At 51.6% G+C, this 22,434-nt stretch overlaps 9 protein-coding genes and 1 non-coding gene across 10 annotated transcripts; 7 read left to right on the forward strand and 3 right to left on the reverse strand.

Moving 5' to 3' along the window:
- Nucleotides 1-17: 17 nt before the first annotated feature.
- BP01DRAFT_339161 (uncharacterized protein) lies at nt 18-1,689 on the reverse strand (the record flags this gene model as incomplete). Its single annotated transcript, XM_025573352.1, has 2 exons — nt 1,563-1,689; nt 18-1,513 (listed from the first exon to the last, which is right to left on the reverse strand). The coding sequence occupies exons 1-2, from the start codon at nt 1,597-1,599 to the stop codon at nt 18-20; spliced, it is 1,533 nt and encodes a 510-aa protein (XP_025431889.1). The 5' UTR covers nt 1,600-1,689.
- Nucleotides 1,690-3,148: 1,459 nt separating this feature from the next.
- Nucleotides 3,149-3,714, forward strand: BP01DRAFT_382090 (uncharacterized protein; the record flags this gene model as incomplete). The annotated part of the gene is made up of 2 exons (XM_025577350.1): nt 3,149-3,227; nt 3,311-3,714. 2 exons carry the CDS (start codon nt 3,149-3,151, stop codon nt 3,712-3,714), a joined length of 483 nt encoding a protein of 160 aa, XP_025431890.1.
- Nucleotides 3,715-4,686: 972 nt separating this feature from the next.
- On the forward strand, nt 4,687-4,757 carry BP01DRAFT_t131. Its single transcript has one exon. It is a non-coding gene; the product is annotated as a tRNA-Gly (tRNA).
- Nucleotides 4,758-6,541: 1,784 nt separating this feature from the next.
- Nucleotides 6,542-7,957, forward strand: BP01DRAFT_422956 (DODA-type extradiol aromatic ring-opening family dioxygenase). The gene is made up of 4 exons (XM_025579602.1): nt 6,542-6,630; nt 6,696-7,029; nt 7,137-7,271; nt 7,351-7,957. The coding sequence occupies exons 1-4, from the start codon at nt 6,588-6,590 to the stop codon at nt 7,721-7,723; spliced, it is 885 nt and encodes a 294-aa protein (XP_025431891.1). The 5' UTR covers nt 6,542-6,587; the 3' UTR covers nt 7,724-7,957.
- Nucleotides 7,958-8,151: 194 nt separating this feature from the next.
- BP01DRAFT_339163 (MFS transporter) lies at nt 8,152-10,003 on the forward strand (the record flags this gene model as incomplete). Its single annotated transcript, XM_025573353.1, has 2 exons — nt 8,152-9,656; nt 9,712-10,003. Exons 1-2 carry the CDS (start codon nt 8,347-8,349, stop codon nt 10,001-10,003), a joined length of 1,602 nt encoding a protein of 533 aa, XP_025431892.1. The 5' UTR covers nt 8,152-8,346.
- Nucleotides 10,004-10,685: 682 nt separating this feature from the next.
- On the forward strand, nt 10,686-11,689 carry BP01DRAFT_397737 (uncharacterized protein; the record flags this gene model as incomplete). The annotated part of the gene is made up of 3 exons (XM_025578517.1): nt 10,686-11,308; nt 11,375-11,433; nt 11,487-11,689. The coding sequence occupies 3 exons, from the start codon at nt 10,686-10,688 to the stop codon at nt 11,687-11,689; spliced, it is 885 nt and encodes a 294-aa protein (XP_025431893.1).
- Nucleotides 11,690-11,969: 280 nt separating this feature from the next.
- On the reverse strand, nt 11,970-12,578 carry BP01DRAFT_382094 (cupin domain-containing protein; the record flags this gene model as incomplete). Its single annotated transcript, XM_025577351.1, has 2 exons — nt 11,970-12,290; nt 12,423-12,578. The coding sequence occupies 2 exons, from the start codon at nt 12,576-12,578 to the stop codon at nt 11,970-11,972; spliced, it is 477 nt and encodes a 158-aa protein (XP_025431894.1).
- Nucleotides 12,579-15,203: 2,625 nt separating this feature from the next.
- BP01DRAFT_391274 (putative cytochrome P450 monooxygenase) lies at nt 15,204-17,181 on the reverse strand (the record flags this gene model as incomplete). Its single annotated transcript, XM_025578066.1, has 3 exons — nt 16,412-17,181; nt 15,380-16,342; nt 15,204-15,314 (listed from the first exon to the last, which is right to left on the reverse strand). Exons 1-3 carry the CDS (start codon nt 16,685-16,687, stop codon nt 15,204-15,206), a joined length of 1,350 nt encoding a protein of 449 aa, XP_025431895.1. The 5' UTR covers nt 16,688-17,181.
- A 236-nt stretch (nt 17,182-17,417) lies between these two features.
- BP01DRAFT_31814 (transcription factor domain-containing protein) lies at nt 17,418-20,183 on the forward strand. Its single transcript, XM_025572628.1, has 10 exons — nt 17,418-17,678; nt 17,736-17,864; nt 17,910-17,953; nt 18,006-18,152; nt 18,209-18,717; nt 18,771-18,895; nt 18,947-19,022; nt 19,074-19,158; nt 19,214-19,585; nt 19,642-20,183. Exons 1-10 carry the CDS (start codon nt 17,599-17,601, stop codon nt 20,106-20,108), a joined length of 2,034 nt encoding a protein of 677 aa, XP_025431896.1. The 5' UTR covers nt 17,418-17,598; the 3' UTR covers nt 20,109-20,183.
- A 276-nt stretch (nt 20,184-20,459) lies between these two features.
- Nucleotides 20,460-22,408, forward strand: BP01DRAFT_415413 (beta-lactamase/transpeptidase-like protein). Its single transcript, XM_025579136.1, has 2 exons — nt 20,460-20,686; nt 20,740-22,408. Exons 1-2 carry the CDS (start codon nt 20,558-20,560, stop codon nt 22,147-22,149), a joined length of 1,539 nt encoding a protein of 512 aa, XP_025431897.1. The 5' UTR covers nt 20,460-20,557; the 3' UTR covers nt 22,150-22,408.
- The last annotated feature ends 26 nt before the right edge of the window (nt 22,409-22,434 follow it).

The following is a 22,434-nucleotide window of genomic DNA, read 5'->3' on the forward strand; positions in this document are numbered from 1 at the left end:
AGTTTCTCATGCCAGTACTAAGGATCCACACCGTAAGCTAAGCCAGAGAACGAGCCATTGAATGTAATCGTGTAGTCGATCTGACTGGGACCAACGGTGTTGAGCCTCCCATTGAAACGTAGCTCCGGCCGAAGGTGCGCGGGAGGGGATAGTCGAAGGCGCAGAGATTTTGCGCCGCCTCCACACCTGATCTGGCAGTCCTCACGATGTTTCCGGCGACAGTACCGGTTGATGCCACCAGGGTCAAGCACCCCGTCATTTTCAAGCTCGTCACACTCGGTACACAGAGCGTCGCTGAGTGAAGAGTGATGTTGTGAGCTGGCACATCGCCAGTGCTGCCACGCAAAGCACCCAGGGCAGCGATAGCCGGGCTCGTTCAGCCCGCCCCTCTGGCCGCAGCAGGGGATAGATGAACCGCAGTCCTGTACGTTGATACCCGTCAGCTGGGGAAGTGTGGCGTAGTAGCATTGCTCCGTCTTCAAGGAAGCCTGCGCCAGTGCTACAGTATCGCGAGGTTCCAGTTGATGGAGAATTCTCGTGAGGATTTCTGGCGGGATGAATGGATTCCACTTTTCTCTATCAGCCTGAGGCTTTTTCCAGCAGCCCGAAGTCAATATCCGACTCAGCACACGGAAGCCAGGCGTGCACCGGACTCCGGCACGGTTGTCCAGCAGTACCAGCTCCTGAGATAAGGAAACTTTACCATTCGAGCGCTCCATCAAGGTGATGTGATGGGGAGTGAAGAGCACATAGCGTACTGTGTGATACGAAGGTAACCCACCAAGCAATTCGTCAGTCTTGGAAAGTGTTCTACCTATCATGGAATCGGGATCTGCATCTTCCTGAAGAACAATCAGGAACCCATGAAACCAGAAAATGTCTTTCTCCGGATACTTCCATTTTGGTATCGACTTGAATGAGATTGGAAGGTCGGGGTTACCATCACGCGAGACTTCAAAGTCCCAGGCTGCTAGACGCAAAAACGCAACGCTTAGCACCCGGAAGACCGGCGAGTCGTGACTCCACGTGGATGGATCGTCGATGTAATAGCGCCAGGCAAACACAAAGTCGCTAAAGAGGTGCTCCTGCAGCACATTCATTTGGGAGGGACTTCCGCAGTTAAGTTCAAGGGGGCCATGAGCTATAGGCTGAATATTTGTTGGGATACTCTCACAGAGGCCGGAATAGAACATACGCTCCGGCCGCCTAAGCGGATACTGTATCGACAATTTGCAGGACGCATCAATCGCGGCAAGGGGGACCCGCACACACGCGGGCATCAGCGATCCAGCCCGTTCACCCCACAGCGAGATAGTGAAAATGCCTGTGTCGCGGTCGACTGTGTACACGTAATCGAGTGTCGTGTGGATTGGGCTCCGGAATGGGACCGCTTCCCACTCGCCAAGGCTGTCAGTGCTCCAGCTGTCACGCAGTTGCTCAAGCATTTGAAGTGTGGAACCGGAATCAGGAGGGTCTATGCGTGCTGTCCGATGACACAATCGATACCATTGCTCTGGACAAATCTGTCAGCACATTTACTCCGCATTGCCAAGTCTACTGACGGTCGGAGTGTAGATTCCACAGCCCTCGGAGGGTCATCTTTTCCGTCACTGTGAGGGCTTGGTGGAGTGTAGGGTGAGTCTCCAATTGAGTCCCAATGTAAATCAAGCCAGAGTGTACAGATTGAATGTGTCTGAGCTAGGTTGAGTGAAGGATAAGACATTCAAGTGCTGTCTGTATCGAGCGGCGATCCCCCTCAAAGTCACGTGTGGAACTAATGACTCAGCGGCATTACTTAGTCATTTATGCCCACCAATTTCTTATCGGCAGGTGCCGCCAGACTCAGTATACAACACTTCAGCAGTGCGATTCTCCATATTCCGGTTCCGGATGGCTTACAAGCATCTGCCTTCGATGTAGGCAATATTTGAACCTCTCCAGCAGACATTTATCTTTTCCTCTACTCCTTGTAATCTCTTGCCGCACTATACATAAGACCTCTTTATGCGGTCCTCCACGGACCACCATCGGAAACGGGACCGCTGTGCTTATGTAACAATCAGATTATCCCATCAAAGCAAAGCGACTACCAAGTGGTACCGAACTTTCTGTTAAAGCAAAAGGCCATTAAGGATCTAGTCTTGGGGCTCGGCGTCAGGCTTGTCATAACGGTGCTCTAGGAGCGCGAGCTATGCATTCCCTCCAGCAGTTTGGCAATAAGAGTGAGAGCAAATACGATAGCAACGCTTATACTCTGACATCTAGTTATTATAGTGGAGTTTTCGGGATTTGTGCGACGCATCCTACACCGTCTAGGAACAGAGACCTTTCCACTGACATATAATGACACTAGTTTGGCAATGGCCTTGAGATGGTAGCCCGGAATCCCATCAGCAGGATCTTAATGCCCATCGCAATGCCCAAGACATGACCAAAGAATATGGGTTGACCATCAGCACCAGCGAATCCCTTCTGTGGTATGTCTCTGCTGCCACAGCACAAAACTCATATCTCGATGCGATGCTAGCAGTGGCCAGTACGGTTAGCTGGTCTCCAGGGCTTGTGACGCAAACCAACCCGTCCACAGTTCGCGACTCGGCAAGCGATCGGCAATACCATAGCCTCGGGCTCGTATCGTTCGCCGATCTCGGTCCAATTGGAACACTGGTTCACGGTGCTGTGACTTCAATGTCGATCCTATTACATCAGCCACGAACCTGTCACTCGGCTGGCGTTGCGGATCTGTGGACTGTGTAATGTAAGCCGGGGAATAAGATCTCTAATGATTATCTGGACGAGCACCTAGCAAAGTGAAAACAACCCCCACTCCATGACACCGAGGCTTGCATCTCAAGTCAATCGCTTTCTTAAAGGGGCGGACAAGCTGAATGCGATCACTAGCCCGGGCGTCGATCATGAACTACCCCGCTCATCCTTACCAGATCTCGAAGTTCGCCAAGCGTGTTGGCATCATCACAGTACGCCTTGAATCAAACGTACTCTACGGCTCGGAATGGGGAACGTCTCGACATAAAGATCAGCAACAGACCCCGAGCACACCGACCAAACCAGCTTTCACTCTCAACATAAACCCTCTATTCCAAAACAACAAACCCACCTCAATCATTGCCTCTTTTCCATAACCACAATGTCCCAACTCAACGAGAACGATAGAAGAGATTTCGCAGCCGAGCTCGGCCCCCTCGGCACCGGCATCTACTACCTCTGTAGACCTCCCCCCTCCCTCTTCCTCTTCATTAGCCCATACTTCAACACCCCGGCCTCGACCCCAGCACTGACAATTGAACAGACAAAGCCTTCGCCCCCTCAGCCGCCTCCTGGCAACAATACGGCAAGGAAACCACCGGCCCCGCCCTCTCCAACTGGTGCCTCGCCTACAATCAATCCGACGACCTCGTCTGGCTGAACACGCAGGGCTACCACGAGGGCTACTTTGTCGAGCACAGCGCCCCCGGCGGGGCGCATTTCGTCTGGGCGACATTCGCCGTCAAGGCGCGTGACCATGAGGCCCGCTACATGGTGCTGGAGCGGGCTTGTGTCCCCAGGCTGGGCTCGCAGGCGGAGTGCACGCATGAGAATATGATGGAGTTTGCACGTCGGTGGGGCGGGTATGAGGTGGTTGGGGAGGAGAAGGAGTACTTTCTGCAGTTGATTAAGGAGGCAACAAGGAAGAGGGATGAGGAGGGGGTTTAGGGGGCGTGGTGTTGATGCTGGGGACATCCGGGTTGAGTGGTAAGGTTATAAGGGGTCTGACGTTGAGTGGATGGATATATATTGCTTTGTGTTGTACTGTACATAACTTGTTTGTCTCGATTTGTCAGTTGGCCTGATTGAGGATTTTAAGGGATGATGTGATTTAGGTCTGCTAGGTGGCCAGGACTTATCAGAAACATGAGCGATGATGCTGGCTCGAGAGGGAAACCAACTTGCATACCCCCTGGCTTAATGCGGAGAGAGTTCTTTGCAAGCAAGCGCATGACTGCATCATTATTAAGGCAAAGTCAGGTTGCTGGCGGATCGCTTACATGAGGTGGATGACTTGCAATGGGTCTGACCCTTTTCGATGCTTTTCCTTTTCCGTACCTGCAGATATTTTCTACCAGATATCCCCTGATATGATAGCGCTGCTTGGTATGGTCAAGCAAGAAACGGTCAATCATGTTCTCCCGCGAGACGGGCAAAGAGTATAAACATCAGGTATGGCTTGAGCGATAGGAAGGAAATGCCGCAACGGCGAAGAGAATATGAAGGGTGAACCTGATATCTCAGGGAGTTCGTCATGGTGCGCTCTCATGTCTAATCAACTCGAGGATTAAACCTACACAATTCAAGGGCGGTTAAACGCCGGAACGGGCCGCCGGTCCGAAGGAAGATATGTATATATAGGTGTTGGCGGACCTTGGGACGCATGCCGGGACGGCTACGCCCGCTGCCATGCAATCCAAATCAATAAAGCATCCGGAATGCTTCTGTAGCAACTTGCTCAGACCAACTATTATAACGAAATATAGCTCAGGAGACAGGACATATCATCTGATAGATCGCTTATAACGCCTGGAAAGGTGGCTGAGGGATTCTGAAGCGATATTCAAGAAGTTTACGCCGTCTCACACATAATTTGGTTAGATTTTTAGTAGCTAGCAGAAGCACAAAATCTATAAGCAAGCATCATTGGTCTAGTGGTAGAATTCATCGTTGCCATCGATGAGGCCCGTGTTCGATTCACGGATGATGCACTCTGGTTCTCTTTTTGTTTTCCAATGTTTTCTGTGTCCGCGATCCAGACGAACTAGATGTGTCGAGAGTAAGCGAGCGCAGTCCGCTACATCGTGTGCCTGGATGTCTTTTGGCGGCGTGAACACCGCTGGCAAGAGAATTCCCGGCAGCTTTGTTCGTTTCAAAGCTTCGGGACTTGATCCGGGCAAATGGGCTTCACTCAAACCACATTGCATTCGCCATTCACCTGGCAACCCGGACAGAAATACCCCTGGTCTTTCTGGCGAGAGTAGTCCCGTTTGTACCAAGCCTCTCCCCGGTAGATGCTGAGTGCGTGACCAGATCTTGCCATCTTCTTCGCATCTGGTAAGATGGTTATAGTCTTGAACGATTTCGCATTGTCAATGTAACAGTGGCCCGGGGAATTCTTCTGAGAGCAAGAGAGCTATGCAACTTGTATGATTGATTTCCGAGCGTGTGGGGTGGACATGGCTGAATTTGCATAGGTCGCGTCATCACTGCGAGTGCTGGCGGAAGAGAATGTCGGAATGAGTATATACATATATTCTCCGCACCCTTAGGCAATTGATAAAACGTCTCTTACATGTTGGTCAGCTATGGTGGTAAAGTCTAGTTCCATGTCTAGTGATTGCTACATTCGATAGCAGAGGCGGCTGAGCAGTCCCTGAGGGCTCGTTTGCACCAGGCCTCAACAGTTACGACCTGTGGCGAGACTTCAGAGTCGGGTAGCTTGTGTCTACTACTTTCATACCATTACTACCCACCTTCATCTCAAGAATGGGGTGTTCTCCCAACAGCCTTCATCGGAAGACCCTAGCTTATCCTGCATAGTTGCACATACTTGTAATATAACCAATGGTTTGAGGTTCGAGAGCCACCCCACCTGCTCGATAGCACATCCCATTATTACTAAGACAAGGTGAAACTATATTCGATGCCGACTTCTATCAATTGCTCCGAAGTTATGCATCTCCTCACAGCTGATATATCCTACTCAAGAAGTAACAAGCACATACGACCACAGGGTGTGGAAAATAGGGCTTCCCGTCCGCTCAGCCGTACTCAAGCCACACGCCGGGAGGTTAGTAGTTGGGTGGGTGACCACCAGCGAATCCCTTCTGTTGTATGTTTTTTTATTGCAATTCGTCAGTACCAAAAGCCATTGGGGGAGTGCCGGAGTGGTACCTAATGTATCCATAGTGTGTGATATGGCTTACTGATTGTCTCTTGCCATGCAGAGTACCTTCCCTCCACATGATTCTTTTGGAGTGCTCCATTCTCGCTCACTGTCATGAATCCCTTGAGCCTATGACCTACACATTCTCCCGAGCCCATTCTTCAAAAAGTAGATGGCCTAGAACAGTGAATGTGATTTGCATCCACGCAGTCGCAGCTGGGTGACTTCAATAGGACAAGAGTCGGACCCACCAGGCAGGCCCGGGGCCCCACAGATTTCTGCCTCTTCATTTAGATCACGTCCTTGCACATTCAATGGCTGCTAGGCCTAGATCGTTGTACAGCGAGCAACTTAAAAAGCGAAGCTTCGATGCCAAGCAAAAGATGGTAGCAGCTAAAACGACAGCGGAGATCCGTCGGGGCTTAAATGCTCTTCGGCAGTCGGCAAAATCCACTCGGGTGCGAGCCGTGGAAGCGATAGAATCATAACGCCATTTTGCTCCCCGCACACGCGAACTACTGCCAGCAAATAGCCTGAACTGTTGTCAGTGGTTGCATACAAATACGCACTCTCACACCCCTCAATTTAACGCTAAATCCCGCCCCCCCGCCCCTCAGTTCAGACATACCGTACTCCAAGGGATTCGCCCAACATGCCATCTCCCACTCCACTCCCAACCTATTTCATCGGCCACGGTACTGTACAGTCCATCCAATCCCCTGCCACTGACCACTCACTAACACACACACACAAACAAAAGGTGGCGTCTCCATCCTCTTCAAACCGGGCTACGGCCCCGTCCAACACGACCTCCGCCAAATCGGGCGGGAGATCCACCAACTCCGGCCCGAAGCCATTGTTGTAGTCAGTGGTCACCACCAAAGTGAGACCCCGGGGTCGGTGGAAGTCAACCTCAAAGAACCCACCAAGGTGTGGCACGATCTGGGACCTAGCTGGAGGACTACTTTCCCGCACGTCTTCGAGTACGGGTACCCGCACCGGTCATCGCGTGCGTTAGGGGATCAGGTCCTGCAGCATCTCCGGGACCATGGAATTGGTGCCGAGGGTGTGGAGCGGGATTTGGATCATGGGGTGTATGTTTTCCTATTCTCCTTTTGATTGTTTCCGTATGCCGAAAATATGGGCCCAGCTTTGTCACTTGAGTTGTGGGCGTAGGAGCTAACTAAATCCCTTGAGATAGTTGGGTCCCCTTCAAACTCATGTTCCCTGAAGGAAGTCCAGAGGAATTGATCGACGTGCCCATTCTCCAGATCTCGTCCTTTGCGGGAGAGGATTATGCGGCGCATGTCGAGCTGGGTCGGGTGTTGGCGAGACTGTGAGTTGACGCCCTTCTACTCAGGCTTCCTGGCGTCAGACTCTTGGCGAGAAGTGAGACTAACGGATGAGAACGTCAGACCCGGTCGCATTCTCGTCATCGGCTCGGGAATGTTATGTCACAACCTTCGGGCCACCCGCGAGAGCACAGACCTGACCGTCGTCAAAGCAATCGAGTCAGCGGCACTGCAGATTCTGGAGACATCGCCCCAAACGACACGGGGTTTGACAGAGGGATTCCTACAGTTGCCGCAGCGGGCGGACTGGCCACTCGCTCATCCAACGGTGGAGCATGTTCTGCCGTTGTATGTGACATTGGGAGCGGGAAAGGAGATCCAATCTGCAGAAGGGAAGGAGGGACTCGAGGAAAAGGAGGTGGAATTGTGGAATCGGGATCGATACATTGTCGGTCAGTCGTATTTGTCATTCCGGCTGGGACGGGTGTCGACTTAGAATTGAATTGAGAGACTCCTCACCCTTATTTGCAAGGGCTTAGCAGGCGCAAGGTGCTGAAGGTGAATAGTTCAGCGTGTCACGGAAGGGATGCGCCTCGAAGCTTGAGGCAGGTACAATTCGTTGATATCTGCCAGCGGACGGTAAGCTCCCAAGACAACCCAGAAGTATCGAGTTCTACCAGAATCTCCGAGTGAGTGAGATTATTCTAGAAGAAAGATAGAAGGAAGCATTATACCTAAGGGTATAAACCAGCCAATTAGCCACGCTAGTCGATACGTGATGCAGTGATTTTATCTACTCTGGCTCTTGTCGATGATGTTCCGTCGGGACCGGAGTACATTCCGACGGGACAAGACATATATATGGGTCCCAAGGCCCTACCGACCATTCAAAGGAGATCCCTTCAGCTTGGGTCCGCGAACCGTATCGCAGCATAGAACACTTGTGGCGACAGAGTGGGTCTCGGCAGACACCATGAGAATGACGAGTTGTACCGGTTCGTGATACTTATAATAGGGGACTCCCCGAGATCTGGCCCGCGACTGGTGGGTGTTCGCTATTTCGGTGCATAGTCAGACTGGCTGTATGTCCGTTAGACCCTTCGACAAGTGAAAAACAAAATGACTGTTCAGGCTGAACAGCTCCGCCGTCAAGTCCACGATGAGTCCGCCTTTTCCGACTCCGAGTCTACATCCACTCGCCCTGATCTGCGCGATAAACCAATTGAGGATGAAGCCGATGAGCATGACCCCGAAGCCTTGACTCGGCTAGAAACCGCGCAGTCGTCAGTGAAACCGCCCTCAGTGCTTTGGAAGGAGATCTTGTTCGTTGCCGTCGTATGCATGGCTCAATTCATGACGCAGGCTGGATTGTGCATGTCCATTGCGCCTGCGCATATCATCGGAGACAGCTTCGGCACCACTAGCGCGGGCCAACTGAGCTGGTTCGCGGCAGCGTACAGCTTGACTGTCGGCACTTTTATTCTCGTGGCGGGTCGACTTGGAGACGTGTATGGGCATCGGCTCATGTTCATTATCGGTTTCACGTGGTTCGGGCTGTGGTCGCTTCTCGCCGGATTCAGTGTATGGTCCAACAAGGTGTTCTTTGACTGCTGTCGGGCCCTGCAGGGGATTGGTCCAGCAATGCTGCTGCCGAATGCGATTGCGATCCTCGGTCGGGCATATCCCCCCGGTCTGCGCAAGGAGATGATCTTCAGCTGTTTTGGTGCGACTGCTCCTGGCGGCTTCATCGTGGGTGGAGTATTTTCCTCAATCTTCGCGCAGCTCGTCTGGTGGCCATGGGCGTACTGGGTGATGGGCATCGTCTGCTTTGTGTTGGCGGTACTGGGTGTTCTGGTGATTCCCGCCACCCATCGACCACATTTTAACGATGGGCTATCGACATGGACTCGCCTTGATGTCCTGGGTGCGACAACCGGCATCTCTGCACTGGTCCTGATCAACTTTGCTTGGAATCAAGCCGCTCTGGTCGGATGGCCCACGCCTTATACGTATATTCTGCTCATCGTCGGGTTCGTGCTGTTCGGAATCTTCGTTTTCGTCGAACGCTCGGCTTCGTGCCCGTTGATCCCCCGGTCGGTCCTCACTGGAGATCTGGCCTGGGTGCTCGGCTGCATTGCTGCGGGCTGGTCCAGCTTCGGCATTGTCATCTATTACTTTTACCAATTCATGGAGGTGATCAAGGGAGACTCGCCTTTATTAACAACCGCCAAGTGGTCTGCTGCTGCGCCGTCAGGGGCAATGGCCGCCCTCGTCACGGGGTTCCTGCTCAGTAGGCTGCCACCGAGTGTGATCATGTTCTGCGCTATGTGCTTCTTCACCATCGGCCAGGCTCTCGTGGCGACAATACCTTTGCAGCAGACATACTGGGCTCAGGCATTCGTGGCAAGTTTGATCACCTCGTGGGGAATGTGAGTATTTCTCTTTCCTTTTGCTTGATGGCAGTGGGCGGCTAATGCGTGACAGGGACATGTCGTTCCCCTCCGGAACTTTGATTCTGAGTAATTCGATGCATCATCACCATCAGGGACTCGCTGCCTCGCTGGTTACCACGACGGTCAATTACTCGATCTCGCTGGGGCTGGGGTTCGCGGGTACGGTCGAGTCGAATGTCAACGACGGAGGGAAAGACGCGCTTCGAGGATATCGGGGTGCGCTCTATCTGGGCATTGGACTCGCGGGTCTGGGGGTGGTCACTTCGGTGTTCTTCATGCTTGTTAGTTGGAAGCGAGCCCGGAAGGAAAAGTCTTCATCATGATTCCGTTTTTGCTTGGATGTATATGTATAGAATATAATAGATAAACTTAATAGAATGCGATGGGTTGTTTTCCGTGGTGCGAACCTGCGCAGTTGCAGTATTGAAGTGAGGCAAGGTTTTGTAGACTAATGCAGAAGGAAACCTTCACTTTTGCGGATGCTGCACTTCATACTTCATTCAATACTATGGTCTCTATGTATGAACTAAAAAAAGCTGCAATCTTTGACAGGGATGTTCTTGTACAGCTGGAGCTGCTATTGTCATCATGTCATATACGCGCTGGCTGTGGTTGTTTCAGACACGGTCTATCAGAAGTGAATGAAGTGAAGTTGAATCATACACACATCCTCCTAAAATGTCAACCCAAGGCAGGCAACTTGAAGGAAGGTGAGATATAAAGTGACCATGATTCCGCATCACTCACTTCCTCTTCACCCCACACAACAAACACCAATCCTCTTCTCATACCCAGGTAGATTCTTTCATTACACAGTTGCTCCACCAATTTGATCACTGACTTTTTCTACCGTGAATGAAAGATCAGGTACTGCAGTGTTTCATATTGACTACCTATCTACGTCTCAACTCTCCCAACTGTGCGGTCGATCAACGACAATAAGCGAATTCGACGATGGCCTCATCAACACCTGCGTCGGCCTTCGAGCAGGTATTCCTCCGCAACATGGCAACGGAAATCGTCGCCCTTTTGATTCCGCTGGTCGTCCTTGCCATCATCGCTTGCTTCTCTGCACGCAAAGCACCAACCCCTCCCGCGAGAACTGATGCCAAACCTCCCTCTATTGCCAGTCTACTCACTTTCTTCGCCTTCAGCATTTACGTGTTCATGATTGTGCGCCACCTTCGCGCAGATGCAGACCGGGGCTCTCAGAAGATCATCCCGACCGATCAAAAGCCGATCCAAGATGTGCACACCCAGTTTGCCGACATAATTCTTCACGGAGCCGGAGTGATCGTAGCCCGGCTGTGTGCCCTCTCATTCTGTCGATGGCTGTTTTGCGTTCCCATGTCCCGCTCTCATCTCTTGGTGCTTGTGGCCAAGTCTGTCATGATCTGCTGTATCGCTTGGCTGACTCACAGTTTTACGTGCCTTTCCCCGCGGTTGTTCTGGGACGGGGCGATCCCACAGGTTTGTCTTCAAACACAGCTCCCTGCCTGGACGTTTGTGCTTTGGCTCACTGGACTGGATCTCACTATCCTTTTCTACCTCGCGGTGAAAGTCGCCTTCTTGCGGATCTATGGGTACGGGGTGAAACCGTTCTCGATGGCTGTCGTTATGGGGATTAAGTATGTTGCGCTCATCGCTTTCCATGTCTTCGCGGGACGAGAAGGTCTCGATGCTAAAATTCATAGTGTTGTGTTCGGCGCTGCCCTCGGTCTCCTTCATGGAACCCTTCTAAGTGACCTCAAGCGTAAGCCTCGAGGTCGATGCGCACATGGATCAGTTTCGCTAATCGTGCCATAGGCGACTTCGGTCTGATCACCACGTGGTCCGTTATGCATCTCGGCTTCGGGCTCATCTGCGCCTGCACCCCTGACTGTTACACTGAGGGGGGAAATGATACAGATGGCTGCCTTGGATGGTGCAGTCGCGGGTCGGAGGAGTCTTACGATGGAGGGGCAATTGACTCCGCTAACACGGTCACCGAGGCGCGAGGGAACCCGTAGATGACTTTGCTTATCGTCGAGAAAGCGTCCGTTCCATCTTTCGTCCAGGGAGCCGGGACCATGGACGCTGTATAGGCTGACGGTTCGCCACCCTATCGGAGGCTACAATCGCTGGGAATCACGATAAAGCGTCCTGTGCATGGATTTGCACGTTGAATCTAGTCGTCACATTTACTTGCCATTACATGTCAAAAAAGGAGACGACTATGCAGTGTCATGTATCAAAATGATTTAGAACCAGAAAAGACAGTTCCCCGAACCTCAAACCAAGTCAAATTATCTACTCCTTCGGCACCTTCACCAACCCAATCCTCTCATTCTCACTCTTACTCCGCTGACTCCACTCGGGCGCCTCGTCCTCGCCCGCCTCCTCTTGCGCATCCCCCTCCTCCTTCGTCTGATGCACGGTGCGCGGATCATGCTCCGCGGGCGCGTAGACCGTGACCAGCTCCAACGGCGTGTCCCCCACGTTCAGGAACTGATGCTGCGTACCCGCCGGTACGATCACCACGTCCCCTTGTTTTACCTCTTGTTCCTTTCCCGCGACAATCGCTTTGCCGGTGCCGTGCGTGAAGATGAGGGTTTGATCGACGGTGTGTACCTACCATCCCAGACAGGTGATTAGCGTAGCTCCGCTCCAAACCCCTCGCTTGAATTGATCCCTTTCCTCCCGCTCCCCTCCCCAACAACCACTCCTTATTGTATGGAAAAAAAAAAAAAAAAAAGGAAATACCTCATCTCCTATCTCCCCGTTAACAGGCACCTCCATCGCCACAAACTGCGAGTACAGGCCCGTGTGCAGGACCTTGCGGAAGACGCCGAACTTGCGGCTCGGCGACATCACGCCGGGGAGATACACCATTTCGTTTTTCGGGGGCTGGGTGGTCATGTTGCCTGCCGTGTACTTCTGGAGGGTTGGGTTTGTGCTGTGGTTTCGTTTGTGAAGTGTGAGTGTAATAGTGGTGGGTGTCGTTGATGCTGACGGAAGAGAGATTCGAGGATTGGTACTAGCAATGGTTTTGGGGAGGGACTGAGGGTTGAGTAGGCGTCTTGTTGTTAGAAGCGGGGAGGAGATGCGAGGTGGCATTTTATGTCGTGTTGGCGGTGGAGGAGGGTATTTATCTGGCAATGGTTCTGAGTGGTGATGGAGGGGGAGGGGGGTAAGTTATAAATCGAGATTGGTCTGGATGCCGCGGATGGAGGCGGTTGTGGTGGTGGTGATGTCATGGCGATGATGGCATCATTTGATTTTAAGTTATGGAACACTGCGACTACAATTGTGTGGGGGACATATCGTTCAGGGTCCTTCGTTGATGCTGTAAGCTCCCTGACTAAGTAACTACTAGTGTAAATGGGCTGGACCTTAGGGAGCATTCCTGGTGTGACGGATGGGGGCTTGGGTCTGGAACAAATCGGATGTACTTGGATGGATGGATTCTAGAACGTGGGTGCTTAATTATGCATGCACTTCATTTGCTGCTGCTGAGTGGAGTTGTAAGGTATACATAGCTTACGGTAGCCTTAGAAATTCTCCAAAGCGCCAGCCTCATTGCATTGATATTAAGCATCAATGCCAAGCTGCAACCCGCCCCACAGAAGGATATGTACGCGGCATCTTTTCACACCGACGATATCTACTCTCCAACTCAGCATTCAGCTCATGGATCCTTGAATTCAAGTATAGCAATGCCGCTCTAACCAAGTAAGCAAAAGGGGGTACTCAGTTTCTGAAACAGCACAACTCTCAATCACCCAGGCCCTGTGGCGCAATCGGCAAGACTGTCGGGCTGCTACAGGACACGGCGCAGTAGCCTAGGTTCGATCCACGCGGGCTCGTGTCTTTCGTAGCGGCAAAACTCCTTAGGATAACGCGATTTGGGGGGTGTTGTTTGTGATGGTGAGGTGGTGGGTCGACGCCTGAGCTCTGGCGAGGCGCTTCATGCTTTTGTTCCCTGAGAGTATTCCCTTCGATTACGGCTCTATGTCTCTGTGGTCACGATCTCTTTTTCATTCACTGTAGTAGCCTGATTAAGTGCTGATTGATCAAGAAGAGTCTGTGCCTTCTGCATGCTGGATGCCTTCTTTCCGCAGACACAGTGACCTCCATCCGTCTCGAATCCCCCAGGTCTTCATTGTCTCTTGCGCTCTGCATAGTCCCGATTGATATACTTTTGTCTTGAGTCAAGTTCGACTGTCTCATACAGCGCACATGAGTTAGCATACTTACAACGCTACCCCGGCTGAAAGGAGCGCGACGCGCGAGCGGAGACAACGCCACCCGTACCCCCTGCCTGCAGGCCGGACAACCAGAGCCTTGACTCCTTCTACCTGAAGATAAGATGAGAAGCAGACACCGGAAGACAGTGTGTTTGCTTGTGGAAGCATAAACCATCATAGCAGAGCTATACGAGCAATGTCAGGAGAAGGTACGTCTAAACTGTTCGGTGTGGGTGTCAATAGATTTGCATCTACAATGCTGACGCATCCACATCGTCAACTTGAAGCGAGTATCACGGATGATCGATCAATCCACCAGCATACGAAAGAGCTTCACTCATTTGAGGCTCACATTATCAACAGCGCCATTATCCCACCCAAGCAGCCCGGGTCAAAATCCGCCAAAAGCAGACATCAGCAAGAAAGCCCGTACTGTGGTGCAAATGCTAACTGCTTTTGAAGAATTCTACCAGAAACATCTCACCTGCGCAGATGCGTTTGCGGGCTATCAAGTTGAATATTTCTTTCTCCTCCTAACGCGGAGCATCCTACAGAGGGAAGGAGAGACCCAATCTTCCAAGGAGCCTATTGGATTTCTCTCAGTACGACCTCCCACCGAGCCCTTTCATAACGTCCGGTCCTCGGATACCGGTGCACGCAAATCTGAAGATATCGGCTACCTGCGTTGCAAGTACGCGACGACTTCATCATGCAAATTGGATAAATCGAATCAGCGTCTCGACAAGGCAAGCCGGTATTCATCTATGGTATGCGCACTCAGATCGCTAGATTAATCTCTAAGCTCACACAAATGTTGATGATCGCGAGCAAAGATACAGATCACTGGCGTGGGCAGACCTCTACGATCACAGAAAGACATGTGTGGATTGCTCACTGTTTGTATTTGGTTCTTGTTAGACATATATATACCAAAGATAGTCTCGGATAGAGCATGGTCGGCTGAGCCGAGGCTCGGGTGGAAACGGGACAACCTTCCGCGACCGCGAAGCGCAGATTAAGCCGAGATCAAAATGGATGTTTAGATGATCAATAAAAAATGAAACATTGGTGGTGTGAAGGGCATATTGATAGTCTGTGCAAGGGTATCAGGCTTTGAAATGAAAATAAAATAAGAGACTTCGAGGACAGGTAGTCTGCGTGTGGACTCAGCACTGCCGTAGCAAGACAACTGTTCCTGGCGCTAAGAAGTTTCTGTTTGTTACACACGCGAGTGATACTATTCCAAATCACGATTGTTGGCTCGAATTGAGGTTAACGAGAAGCGTGCGTATAGAAGCTATTGACGACCCAGAATACCCGGCATTCTAGGAGCCATAGTAACGATAGCTGAAGGCGCTAGGGGAGATGGGAATATTTCTGCATTTTGGCCTAGTGCAAGAGCGCGGACCTGCACCAACAGCATGAGCTGTGAGTAAAGAGAGCTAGGAATGTGTCCGGGACAGCATAGCTTACATCAAACTTAAGCAAGATCCGAACGACCACCTTCTTCAATTCTAGCCAAGTGGCACGGACCTTCGAGTCAGCGTGTAGACCTGGGTGAAAAAGCAACATGGTTTGGTCCATTTGCCGGCGCCGCGGCGCATCGGCAGTAAGCCAGCGTTCTGGGCGGAATGAATGCACATCGTCTCCGTAGATGCTAACGTTGAAATGTGCGACGGAGGAGTTGCAGACGATGATCGTGTCACTCGGGAGCGCGCGTTCCGGCAGTAGATCGTATGAGACGGCAGATGCATGGAACTCTTTGTCTGCGTTAATGGCGCAGGTGAGGCGCAAAGACTCTTTCATTACAGCATTGAGGTAAGGAAGGCGTGATATCTCTCGCCAGCGAGGGATGGGAGATAAAGATCCGTTGGAGAAGGCTGAGTCAATCTCATCTTGAAGGTTGGTTAAGATACTCTGATTCCTGAGAAGAAATGTAAAGACGGACGTAAAAGCTGCGATAAGGGACTCGATTTCAGTGGTCAGATCGTCTGGTGCAAGGATAGCGTCGCTGCTAGCAATGTTGATGGCGTCTGGGGCTGGTTTGTCGAGGCCAGTAGAGGTCGTGAGCGCCTGTACTGGCATCATTGAACAGAGGGCAAGCTGACGCCCACGGTACCTCTTCAGCGATAATATAGGGCTTCTGAAGAGCAGATGCTCTATAATGGAAGATCTGACCCGGGACGTTGTCGCCTGGGTCCGCAAGCGAGCCACAGCGGATTTCTCGCCAAAGACGAATCTGTCGCAGAATCTCGTAGCAAAAATTCGAAGGTTGGCTGTTAGGTCTAAGGTTCGGTGTCTTGTCATGGCCCCCAGAAGCTCTTCGGTCGGGGGATCCATGATGCCTTCGTATTCGCAGAGTCTAGCCCGCCGGCTGGTCGGAATGTGGGACTCGTCGTCGTAATTTGGAACCCCAAGATCTTGACCATGGAGTGACTGTTAATTTGTTTAGAAAATGCAGGTCAACAGAGGGAGCTATGGGGGAGAAGAGTGTGATGGACTCACGCTACTACTGTGCACCTGGGTCTGATATAGCCGGGAGATGATCCCCGGATCAGAGACACTGAACCGATTTGGACCCAACGAGACGATCCTCCCATATTTTGCATGCAGAGTTGAGAGCCTCCGACCGTAACCAGGCGAGTTACGCAGGTATATGTGCCATAGGCTCGAGCGTCTTGCGATTAAGGGGCCCGGAAATAGATTCAAGTGTGTATAATAGCGGGAGGCATTAGCCAGGACCAGCATGGCCAGAATGAAGACGATCACAGCCAGCGACATGATCGCAAATGCCCAAAACGGTTATCCTCCATTTCCCAGCAACTTCGAATTGCAGAGAAGATCGAAAGAAGTGGTACACTCATATACCTGGCCAGATGACGATCCGGGGGATATGATTTCCTCCAGCCGCGTTATCCCGAAACCGGGACGAGAAAAAGAAACGGAGACAACATCCCTTCAACGTCATCAACTCACAACGCCTCGTGGGACACGTCTGAAAGGTCCCCAGCCACGGGTTACCTCGGGTGGATTCATTTGAACGATGTACTGGGAGTCATGATTGGCGCTGATGTGTCAATTACGTGATGGGAATCTGCTTCCCCAGGGTGCATGGTCATGGGGCGCTCGGGCCGAGAAGTTTGATCCTCGACAGAATCTTGGTGGAGACTTCAGCAACAAGCTGGCAAATCTGCAGCAAGAATCCTGAGCGGGCCGATGAATCGTGAGGCTGAAGGCAATTTGAGGGATGAATAGGGAAATGGATCGCGTGGCTCTGGAACGGCTGTGATTGTGGTTGATCAGGTTGATCATCAGCCATGGAGCACTCATGGATATGACTATCCCATCTGGGTCACCGCCTTTGCATTTCCCCGCAATGTTTTGGAGCCAACCTTTCCAAGCCTGCCTTGTGGAACACCACGAGATCTGTTCGCACGCACAAAGTGGAGTAGGATGCTGATCGTGGTTCTCGTGTTCAGACTTTCTGCTTCTTATCTACATGATCGTTGACCCTTATCAGAGCAACCGTGACTCAAATGCTCAACGTGGGCGGTTTCTCTTATCAGTTGCCGTTTCCCCAACAATAGTTATTTGTGTCGACACCGTATCCGAACGTCAGAAGTCAAACAGAACAGCATCTTATTGAAAGAGACCTGTCAGCGGACTATAAGCACTAGCAAGGGAACCCGAAGATGACTCATGGTAAGGCCCATCGTGGGCTGCAGCACCGATCTGCCGAAGAACGCGCAAACGCCAGACGGTCGATGGTAGCGTATGGACGGTCTGGTCTCCAATCCTGCAAGTCCGAACCACTAACGTCTTCGTGCAGATGTAATCGATGTCGCTCGAGGAAGACCCGCTGCGCTGGCAATCCACCCTTCCCATGTGCTGCGTGCGAGGACGTCGGTTGCGATTGTGTGTATTCCGAAGCGGAGAAACGTGTGTCAATCACGGAGAGGTGAGTTGACAAGGATGAACAAGTAACCATGAATTGACCGAACAGTTATTTCCGTCGTTTACTGTCCGATGCCCAAGCCGCTCGTCAAAGTTCGTCTTGCTCAGTGATTGCTACCAGGGTCCCCAGCTAACTTGGGCCTAGACAGCGGTCGCCCTCCTCCACCGGCTGCCAGCTCGACCTCAGGTTCCAAGAGTTTTTCCATGACCCCAGTGGAGACGTCACTGGAGAGAGATGACTGGTGGTATAATGGGGCCGATAACCTTCTTCTCAACCGGTCGGGCGAGCACCGTATGTTCCCTTCCCGGCCATGCAAGAAAGAAACTAATGTATGGTAATCTGATCAGAATTCATTGGAGCATCATCGGCCACCCATCTGATCAAGCGTCTGAATCCAACCTCCAAGAATTTGGCGTCGGACGTGCGTCCACTTTATGACGACCCAAGCTCATTGCGTCGCGCTATATCCCCTGCTTTACCTCAATTACCGCCGTTCGAGTACGCCAAGCGCCTATACTGGGTGCAGTACAGCTATATCGGAACAATATTCTCTCTTATTCAACCAGAGGACTATGAGGAGCGGCTCCATATAGTTTACTATCAAACTCCAGATCTTCTGAGCCGGGAGTCATGCCTGGTCTACTGCCAAGTTCTGCTTATCATCTCATACGGGCTGCTTTATTCCGTGAACCAGTGGTCCGGCGACGATGGTCCACCTGGTTTTAAGTACTTCAAACATGCACTTCGCTTTCTACCGGACATCCACGAGGAAGGTTCCATTTTCTTCGTCGAAGTACTATGCTATGTGGCATATTACATGCAGAACCTCAACCGGCGGGATGCTGCATTCCTCTACGTACGTGTCTTTCATCTCAATGCCGGAAAAAGTTTTGACACCATGGTGACCAGATCGGCACAGCCCTTCGAATGGCCATCTCACTCGGGCTTCACCAGGAAGCCTCAGATCCAGCGATGAGCGAGGAGGACCGCAATCGTCGACGTCGTTCCTGGTGGTCCGTGTACAGTCTAGACCGGTAAGTGTCGGCTAAATAGAGCAGCATCGACACTAGCTCACATGCTCCTAGGCTCCTCTCTGTAAAATCTGGCAATCCCATCACTATTCAAGATGAAGACATAGGAACCACTTGGCCTCAGCCCGTCGTGAGTGCTTGTGTGAGAAACGATGTGCGAGCATCCACTGACTTTGTGCAGAATCCCAGCGACGTCGTACCGTGGCCCTCTGTAGTGCTCATTTACTATACCCAACTGTCAAGAATCCTAGGTCGCATTGGCGAAGGTAAGGTCATCTTTTGAGCTTTCCACAACGACCATAACTTATCAATTACCTCTAGAGATATATCGCAAGAAACCTCGTTCTGGATCAAACCTTTTGCTTTCTGTGCAAAGCATCATGGATCAGTTATTTGACTGGCTGCGCCGAGTACCCGATCGCTTGCGCATCGATTTCTCGACTCTTGGAACGCACATCAACCGCGAGTCTGTATCTCTATTCTTGCATTTCTATTCGTGTGTGAATATGACGGCTAGACCGTTGGTCTTTTATGTAATTCAGCGACGTCTTGATGCAGAGACGGCTGGGTCGGTCACGGGTGACTGGAAGGAAGGTCTTTCGCAGAACGCTGTGCAAGTTATCGAGAGCTGCATTTCAGCCGCTCGAGCGACCATCATGATCATGGATGCTGCCAGCAAGCAAAATCTCGTTGGTACGTGTCTTGATTGCTGCGATGATTATTGGAGCTGCAAATTGACGACACGACAGCAACCTATGGTTATCTAGACGGGGAGTATATTTTTTCAGCCGCCCTGTTGCTAGTGATGGTTAATGCGGCATTCCCTCACAATGAACCTAATGCGCGTTCCATGGCAACAGCACTGAACCTCCTCCGTGGAATGGCCGATCGAGGAAATACCATCCTCGAAGCTCGCCACTCATTACTTCTTGAGTTGCAATCCACCATTGGGCCTATTCGCGCAGGGAACGAGGCAAGCGAGGACGTGCAGGTCCTAGCGACCCCCGCCAGTACTCAGAAACACACGCCATCTTCTAGCGTCGTGGAGCCACCGGTGCCGACAGATCAAAGAGCTCACAACCAGGATATTTCTTTCATGCAGGACATATCTTTCGATTTTGACGTAAATGATGATCCAGGGCTATGGGAGGAGGTTCTTCATCAGATTGACATCGATATGGACACTGATTTGATTGAGCAAGCACTGCGCAGATGATACAAATATGATGAACATACACCTTCCAGTCCTCTTTTTGCCTTTGCAGTACGAGTACAAATTAGCGACGTGACATAATGAACTTGCCATGATGCGAAGCCAGGCTCTTTGACAAGTTGAACCTGGATAGGTCCTAGCCTTGTATTCTGCATTTCGCCGGGCTAGTAGATGGCTTCGATTTATGTACGCTCCGGAAGATGAATCCGGTAGTATCGATTCTGAGACAAATACGCCAAAGACAGGGATCGAGGGCGACTTACCCGAACAGGCAATGTTACGGGCGGCTGCAGCCTCGAGGGAAGAGATAAGCCGCTGACTATTTCCACCTGGCTTCCCCGCTCATCCTCTCCGGCAGCAGTATCGCCATCGCTTTGCAAACTTTTGTGACATCTCTCCGGGAATCCTATTGAAGTGGAAAACTACCTATCTCAGCGTTCTAATACTCGACAATGGTTGTGCGGTCGAACAGGTCTCCTTTAACTCCGGAGTTCGACGCGCTGGTTGAGGAGCAACTGGCTAAATGGAAGGTGCCTGGTCTGACAGTATCTGTGGTTCATGGTTCTAGCACTTCAGCTAAAGTACTGTCCCAACCAAAGATTAAACCAAGCAGCTCGCTGACCATAGCACGCAGGCCTACGGAGTTGCGGAATTCCCCGACAAGAAGATGACCGTCGACTCTCTTTTCGACACCTGTAGCACGACCAAAGCCTTCACTGCCGCTCTCATGTCGATGGCTATTGACGACAGCAAGGAAACCTCAAACCCTATCAGTTGGGATACTCCAGTCTCTTCTCTGATTAGGGAGGACTTTGTCTTGGCAGATCCGTACGCCACCGCCAATACCACAATTGAAGACATGCTCTCCCACCGGTCCGGCTTACCAGGGCACCAGGCATCAATGTCCCTAGCCATGCCCAACGAAACGCTCCGTGAAGAGGTACAAAAGCTACGTCACTTACCTCTAGCGTTTGCTCCGCGCACGACGTTCAATTACTGCAACCATATGTTCATGGTTGCGTCGCATGTGCTGGAGACCTTGTCCGGACAAAGCTTGGGGCAATTAATGAGAGAGCGCATATGGAAGCCCGTGGGGATGAAGGACACCTATTTCTCAAAGAAAGAAGTTCTAGCATGTCCAGCGACGTCGCAGCGCCTGGTGAAGGGGTACACCTGGGATCCGACAACGAACCGCCACGTCCAGCGCCCATACATGGATTACGCGCCTACGACTGGCACTGGCGCGATCGTGAGTAATGTCCTCGACTACGCGAAGTGGATCCGGACCCTGATCTACCAAGGCGCACCAATATCACGGGTAGGGTACCGAGAGCTCTTGTTCCCGCGTACCGTCATCGGAGGCTGGGAGGACATAAATGTACCTCCAGGACAATTCCACCTCTATGCACTCGGATGGTTTGTGGATAATTATCACGGCGAGCAGCTGTACTGGCATTCAGGGAGCTGGGAGGGATTTGGAATCATGGTAGGCTTTGTGCCCAGCAAGAAGTTCGGCTTCGCGATGATGGGCAACACGCAGAAGGCGAGATACGCCGAGCTCGAGCTCTATCTCTATCTACTGGATCAGTTGTTGGGCAAGTCGGACGAGGACAGAGCGGCTTATATCGCCAAGATCGACGCGATTGTGCAAGAGAGGCAGAAGACAATGCTTCAAGGCATGGAGGAGGTCAAGCGCCGGCTGTATCCTGGGCGTACACTTCGACTGCCCCATCCTCTGTCGCTAGATCATTATACAGGAACATATTTCCATCCGGGCCATGGCCCCATCACGCTGTTTCTGGAGGATGGTAAGTTGCATGCTGATCTGATGGATCGGGTCGCGAAGTCTTGGTTGCGCTTGGAGCATGCCAGTGGGATCTTCTTTGTCGCGAAGGCGTATAAGCCTGAGGCGGAAGGGGTGGACCCTGATTATTTTGCAGCGGAGTTTTACGTGGGTGCGACGGGGGCTGTGGAAAGGCTGGGTCTCGATTTGGAGCCTGCGTTAAATGGTCAGATGATTTGGTTTGAGAGAGTGTTGAGTTGAGTTAAGTAGGTAGTTGTCTGGCCGTCCCTCACGGGTGTGCGACGTTGGCATTAGTGTTTGAAGATTTGTCAGTCTGCGCAGTAATTCATCCGAGGAAGACTTGAGTTTCTTTGAGTGAATCGTCATTTAATTCCAGTTGCATGCATTTGTGTTCTTGGCAGTCGAAGCGGCGGCTTTCAAGGGGAAGAAAGGAACATAGTTATGGCTTATGCATATCCCCATGTTAAAGGGAAGGTTGAAATTCAAGTTGTTGCTCACTACATGTTCGCTGATGGCCAAACAACT

This window comes from Aspergillus saccharolyticus (assembly GCF_003184585.1).
Source record: "Aspergillus saccharolyticus JOP 1030-1 unplaced genomic scaffold BP01scaffold_12, whole genome shotgun sequence".
Classification (NCBI taxonomy): domain Eukaryota; kingdom Fungi; phylum Ascomycota; class Eurotiomycetes; order Eurotiales; family Aspergillaceae; genus Aspergillus; species Aspergillus saccharolyticus.